Below are 24,689 nucleotides of genomic sequence, written 5' to 3' on the forward strand. Positions count from 1 at the left end.
CCGCGGCCTCCGGAACAGCCCCCGGGACCGGACCACAGAGCGGGGGAGCCAGCCGATGCGTGCAAAGTTACGCCTGCTGAAAGCCAACAAAGGTAAGGGGGGGGGTTTAGATAGGGCTGGGGGAGGGTGGGTTAGGTAGGGGAAGGGAGGGGAAGGTGGGGGGAGGGCGAAAGAAAGTTCCCTCCGAGGCAGCTCCGAAATTGGAGCTGCCTCGGAGGGAACAGGCAGCACGCGCTGGGCTCGGCGCGCGCAGGTTGCACAAATGTGCACCCCCTTGTGCGCACCGACCCCAGATTTTATAAGATATGCGCGGCTACGCGTGTATCTTATAAAATCCAGCGTACTTTTGTTCGTGCCTGCTGCGCGAACAAAAGTACGCACTCGCGCAAGTTTTTAAAATCTGCCCCTCTGTGTAGCTGGTCAGATAACCCTAAACAGAAATTTTTACCCATTACCATCTTAATTCTTAACAGGGTTTGACTCAGATTTTTCTAACTTCTGCTCTTAGCATTTCCTGCTAATGTTACAGTCTTCCTATATGGAGCTCCTGTGCTGATAGTTTTATATGTGGTCATTGTGGGTGGAGCTTTTGCCTGCCATCATAGTTATATTATTCAGGAGTGACTGGTGGCTGGTGCTGGGTATCTCTCATTGGTTAGCATATTCATAGACACTTAACTTATTAGCATTTTTTGGTCAGGCATTCCAGATACATGATTAGTTATGAATGAGTTTCCATCCCATCCTGATTGAGTCTACAAATCAGGGAGATGCCCTGTATTATTTATTTTTGAATTGGTTTTATTGATTATATGTGTTATCTTTGTTACCTGCTATGAATGAAGGATGTAAGTGGGACATACATTTTTAAAAATAAATAATTAAGCATCAGCAGTTCATTGTCAGGCCTTTAATTGGCTAGAGTTCATTACAAATGTTGTTGGTAGGGGCATTCTGCTTGATGAGTCAGGTCAGTATTATACCTAATTTGGTAGAAATGGTCTGCATCTGCAGTTAGCCATCGCGAGTCGTCTTGCAATGTACTGAGCTCTGTGTATCAAAAGTCCAGTAGTCAGTGCCTCTTGGTGATAGCTCATATCCTACTTTTCATTTTGCATTACTAAATTCAGACCTATGTCACTTGTCTTGTATTCTTTCCCATCTTTTTCCTACTATGGTTTCCTGCTTCTGCAAAGGCAGGATATGACTATCACTAGCTAGAAAGAACAGGAAACTGTCATTTATGTTTTAAATTTATATATAAAATATTTAATATTGACCACTACTGACCATTAACAAGTTGTCTCAAGAACTTACTCCATTTAGTGTGATCACACTATTGAGCTTATCCTTGGTAAATAACAGGCTGACATTGGTAAGTTATCACTAAGTCCTAACAGGTATTAAATAGTGTTCACTTAGCAAAAAGTCGCTAAATAGCACAGGGGGTGAGCATACCATGATATTTACTGTATTTGATAGCCCCTCATTTGCATATGACTTTTCTTTATTTGCATGTGCAGATATGCAAAATATTGCATGCTCATGTTCAGGGCTTAATTTGTAGACAAAGAGGAAGTGGAAATGTGGAGGACAGTGGGATGGATTGGGCCAGGGCCGAGTATGCCCTGTAGAAAGGGGCAGAATCCGGGCCAGATGTAACACTCTCTCAGACAAATAACTGAGCACACCCAATCCTTTTTGCACCCCCTCTGATCACTTAACTCACAGACTGCCCCTACTCTGAACCCCTCACTTACACCCTGCAGCACCTTGATCCCCTGACCCACTCTTTTCCCCTCTCCCCCACACAACCTACAGCCTCTCCGATTTTGATCCCTTCAATCACATGCCTGCCCTCCCTCATCCCATCGCTCACTTTCTTTCCCCTCATTCCCCACTGCCTCACCCCATCCTCTCATTCATTCTCTTGGCCCTTTTCACCCTCACCAGCAGAGGCAGCAGGGTCTGGGTTGATGGCATGAGAAGCAGGAAGCCAACACAGCCAGGAGTGTCAGAAGCAGTGGGGATGACAGGCAGTTACCCTTTTTGTTTTTCTTTTTTTATCTAGGCTGTTGTCCCTCACAGCCTCCTAAACTGAGATGGGAAATTGTACAAAAATCATAGCTATGTGGCTGCCCTTGTCTCAGGGTAAGCAGCTCGAACACTCTCTGTTCTTCTCTGCATCCTCCAAGGGCTGGAGGGCCATAAATAATCCATGCACTACTGGCTCTGTTCTGTTTCTGTTGCGACCATTGCTGCCCGACATCTCCACTCCACCCACCTTACCTCTTTGGCGACTCCCTCTTTGCTTGATGGTCGTTTGGCTGCCACGGCGTCATCTTGCCAACCTTCTCCAGCATCCCCGGACCGGCTCGACGCTGCCTTTACGCCATGTTCTCCTGAGGGCTAAGGGCACGCGCGTGGCGCGGCCATGACTCAAGTACCAGCTGTGGCGCGAACCTCAGGGGCATCCCCCTGAGATGACGTTATCATCGCCAGATATTTAAGGTCTCTTGTTTTGCTAGCTAATCGAGTTAGCAAAGGGTTTACTACCTAGCTAGGGTTCACTACCTAGCTGCCTCCAGGTATCACTGCAGATGGGATTCGCTCTCCGCTTACCTTGCTACTCTGCCTCCTCGGACTTTACCAGGGGTACCCACTCCTCGGGGGCTTCGCTCTCTCTTTTGCTTTTCAGGTCGCAGTCTGGAACTGGTACTCGCTCCTCAAGGGCCCACGTTCCCGGACCTGCTACTGAATATAACTTCTGCCAGGAAGTCACCGTTGCCTACAACACCAGTGAGTTACCATCTCTCTCTCAGAGCTTTCCCTGGAACCAGGTACTCGCTCCTTGAGGGCCTACTTCATTCCAGCTCCTGGGCTGTTCTAAGAGGATATCTTGTGAGTTTACCATCAAGGTTCTGTTCCTGAACTCTGCATACTCTGCAACTCACTATCTCAGTTTCTCTACAGCTCAGCCTTCCCGGGATCGCTGTTCCAGTGCCTGAGGGACTACAGCCTTTCTCCAGCTCACTACTGCCACCTCTGGTGGTTCTCAAAAACAGTTTAATAAAAGAACTTGTGTGTGTCTGTCTCCCAACTCTGAGCCTAACCGGTGGTCCCTCTCGGGATGTTCCCCCGTGGGTGTGGTCATCTGCCACCGGCCCAAGGATCCACCCACAACTATCACAAATAATAACAGATTGCTAACTCCATGGATCCGGCACAGCTCAATGCCTTGCAGGCCATACCAGGCCTGGCCCTGCGCATTTCGGAGCAGCAAGATGCCTTGGAGAAACTTACTTCAGCATTCCATCAGCTACACACACAGAAGGTTCAAGGAACAGCTTCCAACCATGAAGTTCAGTTACAGGAGGTAACTTTAAAGACTGCTGTACCACTGGCAAGTCCAATCCGCTTTTCCGGAGAAATCCAGAAGACCCGGGGCTTTTTAAACCAGTGCTGCATACATTTTACCTTACAGCCCTCTTTATTTCCTACAGCTCTCTCCAAGACTACCTACATCCTTTCCTACTTGGATGGTAGGGCTTTGTCTTGGGCATCTACCTTGTGGGAACACAAAGACCCCATTTTGCAGGACATAGAAGGATTTATGGACTTATTTAAATCCATTTTCGATGACCCTGCCCGAACTGCTGTCGCCGGTTCTGCTTTGGTTGAATTGAAACAAGGCAACAGATCATTGGCTGAATTTGCCATAGAGTTCAAAAGTCTTGCGGCAGAACTCTGCTGGGACCCCAAATGTCTCAAGACTCTCTTCTTCAGAGGCCTGGATAACTGTTTAAAGGACGAACTGGCTGCTCGCGAAACACCTGACTCGCTGGACGAATTAGAAGCCTTGGCTACTCGGATTGATCACCGGCTCCGGGACAAGGTGAAGGAACTCCGGCCTAAGGTGTTACCTGGGTTAAAACAGGCTAGTGCTATACCTGCACCTTGGATGGTTCTAGTAATCCCTGCTACTGATAAAGATGAACCGATGCAACTTGGTCATGGACGTTTGACTTCCAAAGAGAGAAGACTTCGGAAGAGGCACGGCCTTTGCATGTACTGTGGTCATCCCAGCCATGACGTCTCTACATGCTCCATTCGTCCGGAAAACGGATGGGCCTAAGTCTTGCAGGAGGACTGTTCTTAGGCCTCACTACACCCTCTCCTCTGCTCTCTCTCCCAGTCTCCGTAACCTACGGACCAGTCACGGTTCAGACTCCTGCCCTGGTGGATTCAGGGGCAGGAGGTAACTTCATTATCAGGAGTCTAGTGGAATTCTTGAGGATTCCCCTCATCAAGTTGAAAGGTCCACTACTACTATCCTCCATTCATGGAGAGCCCTTACCGGGCAACGTAACTTGCCAAACCATACCAGTTACTCTCCGCACCGGAGCTCTCCATATGGAATCACTCTCCTTCTTGGGATTGGAAAGGGCTATGCACCCTATCATCCTGCGGTTACCCTGGTTGCAAGTGACCAACCTCAATTTGACTGGGCATCCTTGGATCTCTCCCGCTGGGGCCCAGAATGTCATGGGAGGTGCTTTAAGGCGATATCGCCTATCATTTGCATGCCTACAACTCCAGTGACGCCAGGACTGCCACCCCAATATGCTTCCTTTGGGGATGTTCTGGAGGGCCTAGTGCAAATTGTTTGACATCTCTCTAGACTACACCTCAGCCTATCATCCGCAGTCGAATGGCCAGACAGAACGGATGAATCGAACAATGAAGCAGTTTATTCGAGCTTATGTCACGTCCCGACAGAATAACCGGGCCGAATTGCTTCCATGGGCTGAATTCGCCATCAACTCTCATCCAGCAACATCTACTGGATTGTCACCATTTGAAGTGGTTTATGGACGTTCCCCAACACCGCCACTTCCACTGAAGCTCTCAGTGACGTCCCCAGCAGCTCAATCCACTGCTGATGATATCCATAATCTGTGGGTTCAGACAAAGGACATGCTAAAGATCACCACCACATTTTCTCCATAGTGAGTTGCTGTTTTCTACATTAGGCAGGGGGCCACTGGTCTATAACCTGATGGGTAGCAGGAGCCATGGTGGAAAGTCTTTTCCTTTTAAACCCCTTTCTTCTGGCTTGTATTTCAAGTGGCAGAAGGGGTCTCCAGGCTATTATTGCCACCCTCCCCTGATGCAAATAATAATAAGTGCTGCTTCTGCAAGAGATACTGTATAACAGTGTTTGTCAGATACCCCAATTGATTCACTTGACTGATATTCTTCCAGCAATGAATACACTGAGCAAAATGAAGGTACTCTCTCACTTTAAAGTGCCTCCAGATCAAGAATGTCTTCCCTTGATCACTTCTCTATATATTTGGGGGTCTGATGCTACCATGGTCATAAAAAAGCTCAAGCCCCTGCTCCATACTCATGACCTCAAAACTGTTATCCAAGCCACCTTATCATCTAAGCTGGATTACTGCAACTCCTTGTACCTTGGCCTTCCCTTTTCCAACATTAGACCTCTCCAGATACTTCAAAATGCCACAGCAAGGATAATCAGTAATGCACGCAAATCAGACCATATAACCCCCATCCTTAAAGACCTACACTGGCTCCCCATTTCCTCTCGCATCCTGTTCAAAATCCTTACCATTATACACAAAGCTATCTACAATCACAATTCCTCTTGGTTCAATGAACCTCTTCAACTCACACAATCCTCCCGCCCCATCAGAATGAACCACAAATGTACACTACTAGTCCCCCCACTTAAGAAAGCCCATCTCTCAGCTACAAAGGACCGGTCCTTCTCAATTGCCAGCCCTACTCATTGGAATGCTCTACCTCCCAATCTCCGTCTGGAACCCTGCCCTTTTAAATTTAGAAAATTGCTAAAGCCCTGGCTTTTTCACCAGGCATTCCCGGATTAATATTTATGACCCGGCATCCTGTCATCCCATCATTCCATCCCCCCTCTGCCAGCAGCTAGCAGTTATCTTGCTCAGTCCTGTAAATCTTTTATTCTTGTAAAACCCTATTTATTCCTTATCCTTTTAAACACCCCTGTTATTCCAGTAATCACTATAAAATCAATATAAAACCACATGCAATCCTGTAAAATGAATAATCTTGTAACACTTGTATATTTGTATTTTAGTTAAGCTTGTTACCATCTATCCTGCTTCTCTCCTACTTCTTTAGTTTGAGGTTCGCTGTTACTGAGCCTCCTTTTGGTTATCCACCCCCTCCCTCCATCCCCCGTTATTTGTATTTTCCACCTTTTGTTATTATGTAAACCGATATGATGTGTACTTTAATGTCGGTATAGAAAAGCTGTTAAATAAATAAATAAAATAAATACCAAGAGAATTGAGGTTGAGGGTGGACCCTAATGAAAAATGCCAGAGGTATCACTCATTTCCTCTACCTGTGCTGTCTACTCTTCTTGGGGGTTGCTCTCAACTACATCAGTATTGTCTCTCTCCCTCATCACTGCACTGGAGGCTAAAATTCTATTTATTTATTTTATTTTTATTTATTTGTCTTTGTTATACCGACATTCAATTTGGCATATCACATCGGTTTACAGAAGAACTCATAGTATAATATGACAACGGTGTTGTTATTATAATAATTACATTGAAACAGGGCAAAATTGATTAATACATTGGAACTTAATTTTGATATACATAGAAAACTGTGTAAGTTAATTAACAAATGGAGTTACACTTGATTTATTATTATATTGTATCAAGGAAAATTTGTTAATAAATTGGAACTTAAGTTTGATTTACATAGAAACTGTGTACCTTGACTAATCCACCCAAGTTTTCTTCAGCTACTCGCTCTTCAATTTCTGATTCAGGGAATCCCAGACAAGATTCTTCCTCAGAATCAGTTTTTGAAAATACTGCCTCCATTGTCTCAGAAGCAGTAACTAATGTAGAGGAATGAGTAGCTGGTTTTGGCTGTTTTATTTTTGCTGCTCTAGTCCATATCCCTGCCCTGCTAAGGCCGGTCTTGGATGGCTCTCCCACCTTTTCCCTCTGCTGCAAAACAAGAGGGAATGTAATAAGCAGCAGTAGCATATATTCTATAACTTTCAATTGCTTCTGCTTTGAGCTGCCTTTCTCTCCTACCATTCTGTACCTAAAAGTCCCTCTTTAATTTAGGAGCTGTGTTTACTCAGTACTGAGTAACTCCACATGCAAAAAAAAACCTGTTAGCCTGGTAATACTCTTCTTTTCTTTAGTCTCTGGCAGTGTGCTCTGCTCACAGGTTTCCAGACAGACAGAAACAAAAAAATTACTAGCACTACTACAATCTACAAGAGACCCACCCGTCTTGCACTCCAAGGAACACTCCATGCCCAATCTATCAAACCTTTTAAACTCTCCTCCACCATGAACAGAGCTTTTTCCCTTGCCGGCCCAACCATATGGAACTCACTGCCACATGATATTCGCATTGAGACCTATACCCCAGCCTTCAAAAAGAAACTGAAAACATGGCTCTTCCAGCAAGCTTACTCCATCTCACCCCCCATTACTTAACTGCCCCTTACTAATTGTTTATCTGATATCCTGGTATGAACGCCTTTTTGCCTGATGATTTTGTACTGTGCAATAATCTGTATATAGGTTCTGTTAGAGCTCAATCCCTTAGCATATACCCTTAGCATTTCCTCTTTGATGTTTGTATTTAATGTAAGAGCTCCTTCCAAAAAAATTTTTTTTTTTTCTTTTATATATGTTACCTAGCTACTATATTATCTGTTTTTTGTAAGGGCTCCGCCCAATGGTTTTTTGTTCACTGTAAACCGATGCGATGTGCGAACGGACATCGGTATATAAGAAATGTTAAATAAAATAAATTAAATAAAATCTCCACACTGTCTCCTATCCTGACCCTCCCCCAGTGAAGAGTAAAAGTAACAGTGCCACTATCTATGTCTTTCTGTCACAGTGAATGAATCCACTGCAACAGAAAAGATCAGATGCAACCTTTTACCAATGCCAGTTTTATTAACTTCTCAGCACGCATCCTTTTCTACCAACTTCTAGAGAATAAATACAGAGCTTCTTGCAGATGCATAGAGTTTACAGAGGGAGTAGGTCAGCATCACTTGATCTATATAGAAGCTATAAGCTAGTTAAAGAGATGCAGCACTGTGATTTGTGTTCTGTGTGGTTTCCTTGCCACCTTGTCCTGCCTCACTTCTGACAAGGCTTTGAGGTCACACAGGCAGGAGTTAGTTACTATAGTTATCCACACCTGTTTGTTTGTTCACAGTACAGCCATAGATTTCAAAGGGCCATAGACTAGAATTGGAAACAAACAAATGAGATGAAAATTTGTTTCATTTGTGAAATCCTTTCCATTGGTGTCTGGGGTCCCTGAATAAAACAAAAAATGGACTCATTCATTGCATTTTACCCATTTGTTTCAAAAAAATGCAAATCCCTATGGGTGATTCTTCTGCCCTGTTGGAATTCAATAACCCCAGGAAGTTGCATCCAGGCAAGTGAGGGATGCAGACAGGCACTCAGGCTGCCTTGAACATTTAAGTTTTTGCAGCAGTAGATATTTTGGCTGCTGGGGGAGGAGGAGTGATAGGATTCTTGGCTGGGAATGGTGTCTGATTAGTGAAAAAAAAAAGGCAAAATGTTCAAAATTTTGTACATTTTTCTTTTGTTTCTTTATCCAAGAAAATGAAAAGCAAACACATCCTTAGACAACATCACTTTCCAATCCTTCTAGTAGCCATTGCTTTCAAGCATACTGTGATCACACCAGTCCTCAAAAAACCTCACTGGACCATACTGGCCCTGCTAACTGTTGACCCATCTCCCTCCTGCCTTTCTTATTCAACTACTTGAACATGCTGTTCACCTCAGTTGTCTCAGTTGATCTTGCTGTGATTTACCCTAGGCACCATGGCACAGACCACAGTTTTATCTTCTCAGATAACTGGTGTCGGGCATTTCCTAGACCTGCAATTCACGGCATAGGTGCTACTTAAGATAGGCATTTTCTTCCCGGATTATCAGACAATAGCAGGATAGAACAGCCCTAGAAATTTTATTCCACCTTGGATAGGAGTTACATTTTCAGCCATAAGAAAACATGAGTTAAGCAACTGCACCTCTTTGCATGTTATTATACAAGGAGGGACAATGCATTCATTCTTGTGCCTCCGGCAGATGAGCCAGCCGTTCTGGAAACGGACGACCTTGACAGGAAACTCATGCGGCTGGGCGGGCGACTGGATCCCGACACCATCTCTTTGGCATCGGTCACAGCAGTCACCACTAACGTGTCAAACAAGAGGTGGGTCGCACATCCTGGTGGAAGTATAGACTGATGTTCATCTATTAAACGGTTCTGTTTTCTTCTTAGATTTATGTCTTTTAAAGGAATATTATTCACACAAAACCATGTTACACCTTAAACATGCTGCCATGAAAAGTAACTTCTATGCTTTTATGAGGGTGATTTTCAAAGTCATTTACATGCTTGGAACCTGGATTTCTGCACATAAATGGCTATTCTAAACTTGACCCAGGATCAGTGCATGTAAATGTAAGCCCATAACCCAATTTCCCACATACCTTTACTGAGGAAAGGCATTCCGGAGAGGGGGGCCATGCCACACTTACGCACATCCCTTTTGATTTGTATATGTAGGTGCATAAGTGTAAATGGGTAAATTACGCCCTCTGAAGAGGTGTAGTAACATTATGGGAGCAAATACATGCACGTACCCTAGCCAATCACCCGAGGAATTTCAAAGCAAACTTAATGCCCATAAGCTCGCTTTGAAAATCCTTGGTAAAATCTGAGTGTACAAATGTGCACCCAGAGTTTACCACTCTGTGGACTGCTTGATGATTACCCTCTATTTGTTTAGGGTGATATTTTCAGGAGCTCGCATTGTTGCAATGTTGCAACGTTGGTATCCGTGGACCTTGTCGCCAGTGTTCAAAGGGAAACTCAGAGGGTTACATAGTCTAAAGCACTGTCTCTGACTGGGCATAGCATAGAACCAAATCTGTAATTCTGAATTTCTTTTGCCATAGCCATCACAATCCAGATAAGAAATGAGAAACGTTGGATCCTCTTCAAAGCCAATATATTCAGCTACACTATATACCAAGAATAACCAAATCTACCTCAGACTTTATTTCTGACCCAGAAAAAGCTTGGATTCTTTCCTGTAGAGCATGCTCCTGAACCCTCAAGGTTCAGCTGCTGCTCTGAAGCCAAATCCAGTGCAAGTCACAGAGCAGCTGGCTGCAGAAATTGCAGAGGCTCTGTAAAAAAAAAAAAAAAAAAAGACATTTTTTCAAAATTTACTTGGACAAGGCCATCAGATACTTTTGGTCTCCCTTTTTCTAACATTTTTACCACTTCCAAGCTTCTGCTGTTTCATAGGGAAATTCACATTTATTTTAGTTTTAATGACAATGTTTGGAACAAAATCTGAACATTTTCTTCATCTTTGCTTTAATCTTCTGGGTTTTTTCTCTTCAAAGGTCCAAGCCTGATATTAAAATGGAGCCTAGTGCTGGCAGACCGATGGATTACCAAGTAGGTTTGTGCTATGTCGTTTTCTGCCATTTTTTTCTGGATTATTATAACTTTGTCTTTAGTGACCACAGGGAGGATAATTTTCAAAAGGGACTTCCGTGGGTAAAACAGGGTTTTATGTGTAGAAATGGACTTTTACAAAACTGCCTCCTTCCCCCCCCCTTGATATGCGACTAAACTTACGTGTGCATGTCATGTTCGCATATAAGTTTACCTAGACTAGCTGGAGACATTCCCACTGGCAAGGTTTGGAAAGGGTTTGGACTTCTGCACATGCTTTTGGAGGTCAAAGTTCAGCAGCACGCTACTGGACAATTTATCCAACTAAAGTCAGCCGGATAAATTATCACAGATATTCAGCGGAGTGCTGCCGATTAGATGCTTTGCAAATATAGCTGGATAAAGTCCTAGTTAGCTATCCAGCTAACTTTAGAACTGGTCTCCGGCTAACTCTGGTGAAATTATGTCTATAAGATATGGGGCTTTATTCTAAAAGGGATTTTTCCTATTTTGTACTTATAGAAAAAAGCTTTATTGACTATGGCCACAGTCCAAGCTTTAAGCTGACTTTCTAATTCCGTCACGCAGTACTTTACAGATAGCTTTGCACTTATACAGTCTAGAAATAGATTCCTGTTAAACCTTATAAACACATCTAATGAGGATCTAGTTCAATTGTGGCTCTGCCTTACTGACATTTTCTCTGTAGGCACTCATGTATTTACATTAAAGATCCCCAGCACTTACCAGTAGCTTGACAATACAGAAAGGTCAACACGAGTGAAGAAAAATTATATTTTTAGTGGGATGGCATAATAGGACAATGATCACCAAGTAGGATTTCCAAATGTTCTCACTTTAAAAGGGTAAATTGAAGAAAACTTAAAAAAAAAAAAAGATTAATTTCTTAATTCATTTTTCAAAAATTTGCACCCATTCCAATGCATTTTAATGGGAGTTTCAAAGAGTCCTCTCCCATTAGTTGTCAAAGGGCCTCATTTATTAAGCATTTTTCCCATAGACATAGAATGCGAGAAAAGCCTTAGTAAATCAGGCCCAAAGTTAGGGGATTGATTCTCAGCTCAGTTTCTTGTTCTTCAAGCAGATAGGCCAAGAAGGATTCAGAACTAGCATGTAGTCCCCTGGGGTCATAAGGAGCCACATACCACTCTCTTTAGTGGCAGTGGCCAGTCAAGGAGCAGCAGTGAAAGCTACATCCTACTCTCTTAAGCACAGGAGGTCACTGCTTTACATGCTTTCTATATAGGAAGGGATATGGTAAACACTAGGGAAAAGACTGAATTTTGTGCTTTAAATTATAAGCAGAAGGGAATGGAATAAATAGAAAAATCATAATCTAAACTATCTATGTTAGCAGCATGTTATTATTTAAGAGACTGCAAGTTTCTGCATCACAAAAATGCAGTCTCAACTGTTGACTGATTTGAGGCCATTTTAAACATGGTAAATAATGGATCTGCACCCGTTGCTGTATATCAATGCTGTAATAATACTGAAGCTGTTGATCTGCATCTCTTTCTCCCCCCCCCTCTCTCTCTCTTTATATATTTATAATATATTAAAACTGTTGACATTTATCTTCTGTACAGGTTAGCATCACAGTGATCGAAGCCAGACAACTTGTGGGGTTAAACATGGATCCTGTAGTTTGTGTGGAGGTGGGAGACGAAAAGAAATACACATCTATGAAGGAATCGACAAACTGCCCCTATTATAATGAGGTGAGAAACTATAAGTCCACAATTTTGGGGGATTGTACCCAGATGTGAGCATTGTTACAATCTGGCTATATCTTGTCCCAGAATCCGGCCCTGAATTGGCAGTAAAATGTTCACCTTGCTATGCCTGCCAATGAAGGTGGATTCATGGAATCACCAACCAACCAGTATTTACTCACTGTCAAGGTCCTGCCTCCTTCCACAGAATAAATAGATATTGAATCCGTGCTCCAAGAGCCAATGTATCTCTGCTAAAGGTGGGGAATTCTCTCATCCTGTTGAGGGTGATGACAGTCCCTACCCCTAGCAGAAGGATAAATATGGGCTGCTTGTCTGCCTAGAGTGATGTCCAATATGCAGTTTGGGAAAGGTCAGACACAGTGACAGCTGATCTCGGGGTATGCTTTCACTCATTATAGTCCTATGTCTTTTAACTTTTATTAATTTCTGCAGTCAAGAACCTTTGCTATGAATCTTTAAAACCTTATACTTGGGACAACTGTACTTCATGGACATCCGCGGAGTAATTATTTTAAATTTGTAAATGGCTCCTATCTCCCAGAGTTATTTTGTAGCAAGTCAGCTATTTAAACTGCCAGGGTAGGCAAAAACCTGTGTCGAATATACCATACAAACAAGGAAAAAAACCTCCCAGCCTAATCGCAACTGCTGGAGGACCTGACTGTTTAAACATCTCCAATGAGCAACTTTTAGTTTCCATTTTCCAGAGGAGAAAAAATATGTAACACTTCATCTTTCATTGTCTTTATTAAAGATACAATTCTACATGGCTATAGCACAGTTGCTCTATTAATCAAATCTCCCCCTTAGTCCCCGGGGCTCATCTCTAATATCTTTCATTAACAGGACATGTAACCAATCAATGCTTCATTCCCTGATGACAAACATTCTTACATCACGTCATTATTCTTATTGTCACATAATTGGTCCAATCACAGACCTAATTTAGGGTCTGTTGCCAATCATTTTTTGTCCCATTGTAACCAAACCCAAATACTGAAACAACACCCATTTTTCATATATGCTAGGTATCATCAATTATATCATGCTACATGTCAATTGCAAAGTTTGATGCAACATTGCACAATCCATCCCTGGAGTCAGCACAAGGCCCACTCCATATTTTGAATACCTTTTTCCCCAAACAAAGTGTAACAGTACATTCACTTCTTGAGATAACAGCAACTCAAAACACAACATGCTTGCTAAGCTCTACACAATCTAAAATATTTCTTTTTTTATGTATCTACTGTGCTTTTCCATATAGCCAATCCATCAAATATAGAAACCTTTAAGAACCCAGAAAAAAATATTTTTACTCAAATTCCACACCTGCCTCAAAGCTATGCAAGTGCCCAAGCTTCCTGCTCCTCTGATGCATATCCAGTTGAATGGGGGGGAGGGAGGAAGAGTAGAGTACTACTATGGGGTACTACAGGAAGATTTTGAGACCCAAACCTTGGTAATGCAATGGGTGTCTCTTTCACTACAAAAAGGATTAGGTGGGCAAAATGTTTTGTCTGAGGTTCAAATCTAATCAAAATTTTAATATACCACAGTTTTCTGGTCCATCAAAGGATCAACCAGTGTGGTTTGTAAATAGTACAATATACATTAAAAACAAGTAAAATATAAACACATAATAAATACAAATTAATGCAATCATTAATGGTCTTGCCTGGAAAAGGAGTATTCTAGAGCTCCAGTCAAGATTTGGGGGGAGGGGGCAAGAGGGTTTCAGTGTCCTTCCAAGTTCCAGCTGAGGCATGTGGTGAGCTTCCCTGTGGCCCACGGCAGTGTTTTGACTTCCAGGCAAAAGCGAGCTGGGAACCCATTTTGCTGCTGTGGGTGATAGTTTACCCACTTCTTTTCTGCAGGCTGATTCAGCTGTCAGCCATAAGTAAGGGCTGCTTATCAGAATCCAAATGACTCCTGCCTACTCAATCTGAGACAGTGAGGGGGTAGGTAGGGATGAGGAATGCTCTAAGGAGACATGTTTTGTCTCTTCCCCCCACCCCCCAAGTAGAAACAATGCTGGAAGCACCTGAAGCAGTAGGGTGAAAGGTACTGTTGATTACCATAATCAAATTAATGGTATTCTAAGCATTATTTTCATGTAATCACAATTACCCTTCTTTATAATGTACCCCATTAAAATAACTTTGGTTATAATAACCATCCAGCTCATTCACCCACACAGAAAATAAAAATGCATGTATACACATGTGGGCTTTTTTCTCCATCGGGGGCCTACTCTGTGAGGCCTTCCATGTCAGAGACTCTGCTCCTGGTGAACTTGGCATATTAATCAGCACATGGAGCTCAACAAGTGTCATTCCCAGACAAAGTCTTTTAACAAAGAAAAATGGCAAAGAAAGTATTTACAGTCCATTTACAGGTTCATCAAAAAGGCAGATCACACACAAATTCAGTTCTCATATGGATAGTAAAATTCTGGTAGGTAACAGCATTCAGTAAGCACTACTCCTCTCTTCCCATTTCCATGCCCACAAACTTCAATGGCAACTTGTTACAACAAACCTTTAGCTTGGGAGGAAAACTATCGGGTTAGAGCAGACACAGCCCATTCACAAGGCTGGATTTTGGAGTGGGCAAGCTGGGCTGTCGCCCAAGATGCCATGAGCTGGTTGGGGGGGGGATGCCTGGGCACTGCCAGCATCACTCATCCTGCGGCAGTGTGGCCACCGCAGATCCCATCCCATTGCAGCCGAAGAGAGGCCCGGGGGTAAGAGGGGTGCACCATCAGATGGGGGGTGCTTTAATTTTTGCCTAGGGTGCCATTTGCCCTAGAGCCAGCCCTCCCCAAAGCAGAACATTTCAGATGCATGATGCTGTTTGCCGAGTCCCTAGGGCTGTTAATATTTCTCCCACCCTGGAACATCGTGCTGGTAGTTTCAGTAGGTCCATGCACAAACAGGTCACCCCTCAAATGGTTCTCCTCAGACTCGTTTGCTCAGAAGTTTCACCTTCACTGGATGGAAAGATCAAACTGGAAATTCCTCCTTCTGCAGCAGGAGGGAAGACATTTTACAGCTTTTCAAACTTCCTCCAAATTCTTTTGGCATAGTGGTGAGACCAGGGAGATGAATCCCTCCTCCTCACCATCTCTACTGGGAGAATTGGAACGCTTCCTCTCTCTTCGGAAATCAAAACTCAGAAGTGAAACCATTCCCTCAGGGCTCTGCACTCCCAACCACTGGCAGAATCTAGGTGGTAGTATCCACTCTAAGCCAATATCTTGTATCCTCTAAGAAGGAGCAAGGGGTCCTGCACAAACATAAACCTTACCCCTGAAAGTGATACTTGTTTGCTCATTCTCAGAGTCAAATTTTGCTTTAATGAATGATTGGGGTAGCACATTTTGTTGACTCGTGGCTCCTCTGTTGTAAGGAGAGAGGTCTTTAACTGGTAATAACAGTATTAAAGCTTGCTGCAGCCAGGTTGTTATAACTCAATAAGGACCTGGGGGGGGTAAGTATAATGTAACTTATACTGCACAATTAAAACCCTCCGGAGTCCATATAAGAATGATGACAACCCACAATAGGGTAAGAATATGGGTGCTGAAAATAGAAAACAATGTGAATTTTCATGCATAATGATGATGATCCTTTTATTATATTACGACTACAACATAGAAAAGGCAATTCTTCTTTAACAGATGCTTAAAAGGAATCCCAGGGTTGTCTCAGTCCCTAACTTCAGGAGGCTATTTCTAATACTTATGGATGCACAGGTTACTGGCAAATCTCTTATCAGAAGACAGTCCAAGCTTAAAGTGCCTTTGTTAACTGAGTTGACATTCTGCAGATTCTTGTTGTGTCAAGATGCAGAAAATAAAAAATAAATGTAAACTGTTGGTGTCTTACATATTTTCTTTATTCTTTTGTCTTTTTAGTACTTTGTCTTTGATTTCCATGTGCCTCCAGATGTGATGTTTGATAAAATAATCAAGTTATCAGTAAGTATGCATGGTACAAACTGTCTTGCTCTTCCACAGAAACCAGTACCAGGGATTTAAAAATCTGCAGCACAAACTAAAATGCCCCTTTATCTTTCTGGTTCGTTTTTATTTGTTAATGCAGAAGTTATTTCAGTTCTGCAAAGTACCATCTATCAGGATACTGCTGTACTGTTTATCATCACAAACATGGGCACCCATCACCCTGATACACCCAAAGAATGTAGCAGGAACAGTTCAGAAATATGTACAGAGATTGACATGTTTAAATATTTCTTAATGTTTTTTCATTTTTGTGCACATCTTGCTGCTTCCCTCCCATCCCCCCAGATGGTATGACCAGGAGACACATGACCTCACCAACCAGGAGAAGGATCTCCTCCTTTTGTTGGCCGGAGTCATTGCAATATCAGCTGCCATCTTCCCTCCCTCTCTCTCTCTTTCAACTTTTGCTGGGCCCATCAGACAGGAGACTGGAAGTCGAGTCTCTTGTGCTGCAGCACACAGCACTGAATTGCTGGTAACAGCTATAACTCATCCAAACACAGATTTTGTACTACGTTGTGCTAAATGACATTCAGGCCAATGCAATACAGTGTGCTCAGCCAAGTGCACTGGTTAACCCATGGTTGGGCGCGCGCCCACAATCCCTTATGCTATAAGAAGAGTAGAATGTCCAAAACGCACGCCCACCCCACCCCCCCGCGAAGCTAATATCACTCAGGATATGTAAATGCATGCTGCTGAGGCTATTGGCTATTCTCCCCCAATTCCAAAAAGAATGTATGCCCAATGCACACATGTTTACCCTCAGAGCAGGCGTTCATTTTTAAGTAGACCAAAAAGTATACAGAAAAGCAGAAAATTTTGCTTTTCTGTACCTCCTCCGACTTAATTATCATGGCGATATTAAGTTGGAGGAACAAAAAGGAGGAGAACCTTTACAAAAAAAATTGTGCTGGCGGTCAATTAATGAGTGTTAATGAGCTCAATTAATGAGCATTAATTTTCCCAACCTGTGGCTGAGCACAGGTTAGGAAAACGGACGCTTGTAAAATTGAGCATCCATTTTCCTAACCCGCTGACAGCCACTCGGCATCGGCCCGAAGAAAAGAAGACTGCAGCGCGGCTCGAAGGAAAATGAAGAGCTTCAACCACGGCCGATGGGACTCCGCCTCCGCGAGGGCTGAAAATGAAGAGGTTAGCGTTGGGAGGAGGCTGCTGCTGCCGCGAGTTCCCGGGGTGGGGGTGGGGGAGAGAGAGAGAGGGTGGGGGAGAGAGAGAGAGAGAATCGCTCATTCACTCTCTCTCTCCCCCCCACCCCCACCCCAGGAACTCACGGCAGCAGCAGCCTCCTCCCAACGCTAACCTCTTCATTTTCAGCCCTCGCGGAGGCGGAGTCCCATCGGCCGCGGGTGAACCTCTTCATTTTCCTCCGAGCCACGCTGCAGTCTTCTTTTCTTCGGGCCGATGCCGAGCGCACTAGCGTGGCCTCTTCTTGCCGCGCACGCACCCGATACTCTCCACTTCCTCTTCCGGGCCGCGGGGGGGGGGGGGGGCGGGAAGAAGAGAGCATGCCTGTGCCGCTGACTCCAGCTGTCCTGCCGCGTTCCGCCTGGGCGGAGGAGGACCGGGGAGCAGCTGGGTCAGCGGGAAAGTGTGGGGACACTTGTCTGCGAGCCAGATGCAGCCCTCAAAAGAGCCATATCTGGCTCGCGAGCCATGGGTTCCCGACCCCTGCTCCAGAGCTTGCTGGAAAAGGAAAAAGCTGTTCTGTGCTCATGCGCAGACCTTCCCATATTGGAGCAACCCTTTAGATCCCCGTAGTTCCTTCCTGTCCCACTGAACACAACAGAAATGTCTTTCTTTCGTGGCTCTGTGAGTGTGTGAAAAGTGTGCTTCTGAGATTCCTCTCTTCTGCTTTCACCACTAAGAACTCCATAGTGGCCCCAGATTAATGATTGGGTAGCAGATTGCATCTTCGGTTATGCCCAGGCAGGCCTGGCCTTAGAAAGGCATATCAAGGTCCATGGTGTCAAGGCCATGGTGCTGTCATTCACCCATCCAAGGTCTACTGTATTGAGGAGATTTGCAACATTCACATCCCATTACTTTCTAGACCCAATCTCCCAGTGGAATAGTAAGTTTGCACAGTCCATCCTCCATGGTCTCTTAAGAAAGGCTAGAGCTCAATTCCATCTCCACTACAACCTACAGATTGTCTTTCTTATTGTTGTAAACAACAAAAATGTCTGTTCTTGTTGTTACCTCCTTTTTGTCCCAGATGTGCGACTGATGAAATCTGCTGTCTTCAGAGAAAGTAAAATTGCTTATCTATCACGTATTCCCTGAAGGCGACAGTTCACCAGTCACACAAACTCACCTATTTCGCCTTAGAGTTGTTCTTCTCCCAGTCAGACTTGTACAGTATATAGAACTGAGGAGCTGCAGGGCTGCTTTAGCACAGAAACTGCTGCACGCGTGCACAGGGAGTGGAAGTGCATTCATTTGAAACCAAGTAGGAACTGTCAACATTTCCTATTATGTTTCATTGTGTTTTCAAAATGGAATGAAAGAAAAAAACAATTAAACTGCAATGATTTTCTTTTTGTTTCCTTTTGAATATAGTTCCTTTTTAAAAAAAAAAATCTTCCTTGCTGATCCAGAATTCCCTGGGGCCTCACCAGGCCTTTCCCGAGGGCTCCCTAAGGCCTCCACCAATCAACTGGGGCCCAGACCTAGGCTGGCTGGGCTGAACTGATCCAAGCCCAGCCGAGGCCTCCTTGGGCCCTTCCAGCCTGGCTAAACCCGACCCTTAGAAAAGCTGCAGAGGCCAGGAACCTCATCAGCCCCATTTACCCCTTCTGTGGAGGTCCTGTATCATGGAAGAGGCAGGAGAGATGCCCTCTCGCCTCCTGCCTCTCCTAGCATCCCTTTAAAAGTGGCACTAGTTGGCCCTGAGACCGGCGCCATAATGACATCGAAATGGCGCCAGTCTCCGGGATGGCCAGCGCCATTTTCAAGAGATGCCGGTGGAGGTGGAAGGCAAGAAGGCATCCCTCCTATCCCTTTTACAACACCAGATGCCCACGGAAGTTGTAAGTGGGGTCCCGGAGCTCTCCAGCCCCGATGGTTTTTCAGGGGGCAGGAAAGGGAGGCCATTTTTCAATTATTTTTTTTGTTTGAGGGTTTTTTTTTAATTTTTGTATTTTAGTGTTTATTTTGGTGTGACCAATGAACCAAGCCAACATTTTTATTTATTTATTTATTTGATTTATATTCCATTTTTCAGGCACTTCAAAGCGGATTACATTACATTCAGATACACGAAAGAAAATTAAACTTGGGGGAAAAAACCTCCAAAACCAAAAAATCAAACCAAAGCAAAATTTGGGGGTGGGAGGGGGTGGCACTTCCCTAGAACTCAGAAAAGTCTTAGATCTTCCCCAGAAAGCTCTAGAAGTTTACAGGTCCATTCAGTGCTGATGCATGGTCACGTGACTCACTTGTGTGACTGGTGAATTGCTGTCTTCGGAGAACGCCTGTTACAGATAAGTCACTTCACTGTGCTGCTGCATGCAGTTCTCCGCTGGCTTACCTACAGCAAGTAACTGGGTCTTCTTTTCAAGGTAATCCATTCGAAGAATCTTTTGCGCAGTGGTACACTGGTGGGCTCCTTTAAGCTAGATGTTGGCACAGTTTACACACAGCCTGGTAAGTGACATTTTTGTTTGTCCAATTAAGGTAGAGCCCCATGCATAAAAGAGCTGAAAGGAAGGCGCTTCCACATCTTCCTATTTATTCTGAGAACAATTCACATTCTTTATCAAGTTGCAAATCAGCAGTGCAGCATTTTGGAAATATTCATCAGATTTGGAAAATTAGATTGACCAGTCATCTTTTTCTAGCACATATCACCAAAATAGGGTGCCGATATTGTGACTGTGAATCCGATACTTCGTCTGCCAGGTGAGGAGTACTTGTGGACAGGGGTATGATCTTCTGGTGGGGGTGATCACGAAGAGGGAGTGTTTGACCAGGATGCAGCCTCCCTCTCTAGTGAACCACGGTGGGTTTGGCTTGTTATCAATGAAATATACTTCTGGAGGAGAACTCTCCTCTCGAAATGTGGTATCATATCAAGCAGTACATAAAGGGAAGAACTTTTCCATTTTCTTTTTTTATTTAATGCAACAAAAATGTTATTATAAAATATGCCCTTTGTATTGGCCTTATGATTACACAGTAGTAGCATACAAAGAGCGACCAAATGCTTTCATGGTAATGATACGAGTGTCCTTTACATATATTTATAAGTGCATTTGAAATAAGTATTGTTAATGAATGCTTAATTTTTTTTAAATCTCAGTGGTAAATTTATCTATGCCATTTTCAGTGCCATGATATATGAGGCTAAAAATCTAGTTTAAAAGAAGAACTGGTGAGAGTAATAAACAACAAACATATGCCTCACCTCACAGAGTCATAGATAACTGTGAAATGTGATACAGATAACCAACCAAGTAAGTACAAGAAAGAGCTGAGTCAGAATAGAACAAACCTATATAGCTAATCGCATACCAATGTTCGATATCTTTATTAAAGTCTAATTATCAAGGATTTTAATAAGAAAGAGATTGGCGGGTATAACATTGTAACTAGAAAGAGGAGCGTGCTGATCACCATTCTGGGGGTGAGGAAGGAGATCTTTTTTTTCAGGGTGCTGAATCTGCTACCGATTCCCAGTATTTATTTATTTTTTTGCCTCTTGCATTAAACGCTCAGCAATAGCCATAAAGCAATCAGAAGAAGGCTATACACTCATTTACTTTTAACTTAACTGCCAGTGTAACTCTAGCATCAATACTAATTTCTGTAAAGCCCAAAATCAATTAACACGATGTTCAGACCCAACCCATTCTGCCAGCCGTTGCTGGCTTGTGTCTCCCACGTTGCCACACACTTACAGTTCCTACGACTTCTAAGCTTTATCTCCAGTGGGAAGGGAAGAATCTTTAGTACAATATCCTCCTGCTGTTGAGTTTTTGTATCTAGCCAGCGCAATGTTTTCACTTAAACAGTATAACATCTTCAGAATCGCACAAACTCAGGGCCGGTGGGAGAAATAGGCGGACTAGGCGGCCACCTATTGTGCCGGAAGTGGGCGATACACCACAGTCAGAGGTAAGGGTGACATTTTTTAAAACAACAAACAAGGGCGGAGAGGCATGGAGCTGAGAAAGGTAGCGGTGTGTGAATGGAGCTATGGAGGTTTGTGGTGTGCAATCTGCGGTAGTCAGGTTGGTGTGGGAAGAAAGAAAGAAAGAGAGAGAGATATATCACGTAATGCCGTTACGTCATCACTTCCTAGGGTGGCTGCAGACCTTTGCAACAGGCACTGCACAGAGCGTAACTCCTGTGTACTCCGCAGTACCTGGTTGGCTTCATTTGCAGATAAAACCGCATTCTCTCCTGCTTAAAGTTGCAATTTTTCTTCCTGAGTGACCAAATAAATAATGTTAAATATAGCTTTCTTTAAGGCAATCAGACAGCTACCAACATAGCTGCTACTGCAGTTCTACCTAGTAAAGAGCCAGAAATGAGAAGAGAAAGAGAAAGGCCCATGTACTAACCTGAGCTGTGTATTCTGTGTGTATTAAATGTGTTTAACTCATGTGTTAACAATAGCATCGTAGATGAAGGCTGATGGTGCACATTGAATCCCATTAGAAAGAATGTGCTACAAATAATTCAGATGTGTTAAATGTTAGTGCAGCTGCATATACAATGCATGTAAATGCTGTGGTGATGCACTAATTAACCATCACTGCAGTATTTACAAATCTGCAGGAAATGTGTTGTAGATGTGTTGTCCAGATAAATTTATCACCGCCTCCAGAGGTGTTGTGAAACAAACCCATGGTGGTTCACTAGAGAGCAATCACTCCCTCCCCGGGATCACCACTCCCTCCCAGCAAAGCACACTCTTTCCCTTAGTTACTGCCCACCCTGGCAGACACAGGGGCCAATTTAGCGTCACTCTAAGACTCATTTTTGTGCTGCTGAAAATAAGCCTAAGATGGCTAGCTAGGTTTTAGATAATGCTTAGAGACTGGCTCAAAAGTGGCCCTTTTATGCCTCCACATTTGGGAGGATCTGTGAGAGGAGACTGTCAGGGCAGCTTTGCGGGTGGTGCTTGCTGGTGGGGGAGACCATTAAGGGAATTTATCTGTTGATATCCAGTTCTGTAACTTTGAGCTAATAGCACAGAATAATACAGCTAGGTAATGAGCTGCAGGGAATAGCTGCAACATGTCCTTTTTAGCTTGGTTTCACACTGCATATTAGCTTAGTACATAGTACATTCAAACGCTGTTTAACACAAGGCGGTATATAGGTCCTACAATGTTCCCGTTGTAATATTTGTTTACTTTGTTTTCATTATTTCAAATAAAATGCTTCAGGTTTCTTGGCATTATAACAGTACATACACTAAGGTATATTTTAAAAGTGTTGCTTGCGCAAAATCAGTCACATACGTGCGTATGGAGCTGCGTGCGAGCAATGTGAATTTTAAGAAGCTGTGAAGTACATGCGTGCACACCCGCCTGTGTGTCAAGAAGAAGAGGGGGGGGTGGAAAATGGGTGGAGCATGGGTGTTTTGGGGCGGGGCCAAGACTTACTCGCTTAACTCCGAATTTAAAAAAATGTGACCATGGCGAGTGTTGTATCTGTGTAACTTTACTGCGGGTCCTGATGAGGAACAAGACTGCAGATTTCAGCACAGCATGAGGGTTCAGGGTCCACTGGGGGGGCTTGCAGGATGAAGAACCCAAGGGGTCTTGAAGACCTCAATACCAACTGGACAAACTGGTGGACTAATTGAAAAACAGTTTTTTCCCTTGTGCAAGCCTGTTTTAAAATCCACCTGCTTACTCATTAAAGGCCGCTAAAGCCCTAGCGGAAATACAGACGGGACATTTACTCAAGCTGCCTCTTAAGATCACAAACACACATACGTGTGGGAGGGGTATTTTGGATGATATGCGTGTACCTGCGCACGTGATGTAAAATTGCAGCGTATCTCTGCTCGCGTGCAGATACACGCGTTTATGGGCACCCGCGCATTTCTTGTAAAATTAGCCAGACTAAACACAACTTCAGTTCTTGAAGGCTGTAAACAACAAATATTCCGCAATGATTTTTCATCTGGCATATCTGCATACATTTGGGCTGAGAAACAGGTTCATTTTCGTAGCTTGGTTGCCTTGAAAACCAGACCTGTCTGCAGCCCTAGAAGACTGGAACTGAGACCCTCTGACCCACAGTAGTCTATGGATAAATGGAGAGCTTCAGTTTACAATACTCTGTTTAACACTTTATTTGTTTTTTAATTAAAATATTTAACACTGGCTTAGATTTAAAAAAAATTCTAAGCAAGCTACAACCTCAAGGGAGCATAAATACAACATAAATAGTGTAGTAAATTCATTCAGTAATGAAAACAAACAACATATCTTGAAGGACTTAACCTATTATGTCCCAGTGTCCTATTTAGAGGACATAGTGGGTTAATAATACAAGTAAAAGCTACACTTTAAAATATATATATGCATATTTAATTTTGACCAAGTTAAGATTAGTAAGAAATGCAACATTATTTTTTATAAGAATGGTTTGCAATATTTTATATGATAATATGAATTTGTGATTGAATCTTTGAATTTTTTTTTTAATAACATCAGATTTCAGTTAATTTGTCTGTTGATTCTCCTAATAATGCTTCTGTGGGATTCCTGAAGAAAAAAGTTAGATGGCTAAAATTTTAGGAATGCAGGTTTAAAGATCCCTAAAATTTGCAAATTAAAGGATGTGGGTGCATAAGTGAGTTTATTCAAGTGGATGTTCTGTGTTCTCTCTCAGATGTTGAAAATCTTATGCTTATTCAGTAAATGGGTTGGAGGAGCAAATTTCCAGCATCAAGTCTAGTGATCCATGAAAATCCACTTTTTGTCCATCGAACATTTGATGCATAACTTCAGTGTGGGCATGCACTGCATAGCTTTGAAAATTTGGCCTATGATGTCACTGCCCTTTATTTCCACAGAGCATCAGTTCTACCACAAGTGGGCCATTCTCTCAGATCCTGATGACATCACCGCCGGGTTGAAAGGTTATGTGAAGTGTGACATCGCTGTTGTTGGGAAAGGGGACAATATTAAGACCCCACACAAAGCCAACGAGACAGATGAGGATGACATAGAAGGGTGAGGCATTTGGGATTTGGTAGATTCTTCATTATCAGCCTACTTCCTTTTACTCTGTTCCTCAATATTTTTTTTAGAATAATTGTTTGTCAGAGGGTTTGCATT

The 24,689-nt window shown here is 43.2% G+C and overlaps 1 protein-coding gene across 7 annotated transcripts in view; it reads left to right on the forward strand.

Moving 5' to 3' along the window:
• Positions 1-24,689, forward strand: part of OTOF (otoferlin) — a 773,648-nt gene that overhangs the window by 555,047 nt on the left and 193,912 nt on the right. For all 7 annotated transcript variants that reach the window (XM_029596247.1, XM_029596250.1, XM_029596249.1 and 4 more), the window contains 6 exons: positions 9,189-9,315; positions 10,521-10,575; positions 12,186-12,317; positions 16,255-16,317; positions 19,947-20,031; positions 24,425-24,584. In XM_029596247.1, the coding sequence (XP_029452107.1) occupies positions 9,189-9,315; positions 10,521-10,575; positions 12,186-12,317; positions 16,255-16,317; positions 19,947-20,031; positions 24,425-24,584 (622 nt within the window). The remainder of the gene's footprint in view (positions 1-9,188; positions 9,316-10,520; positions 10,576-12,185; positions 12,318-16,254; positions 16,318-19,946; positions 20,032-24,424; positions 24,585-24,689) is intronic.

This window comes from Rhinatrema bivittatum, chromosome 3 (assembly GCF_901001135.1).
Source record: "Rhinatrema bivittatum chromosome 3, aRhiBiv1.1, whole genome shotgun sequence".
Lineage (NCBI taxonomy): Eukaryota > Metazoa > Chordata > Amphibia > Gymnophiona > Rhinatrematidae > Rhinatrema > Rhinatrema bivittatum.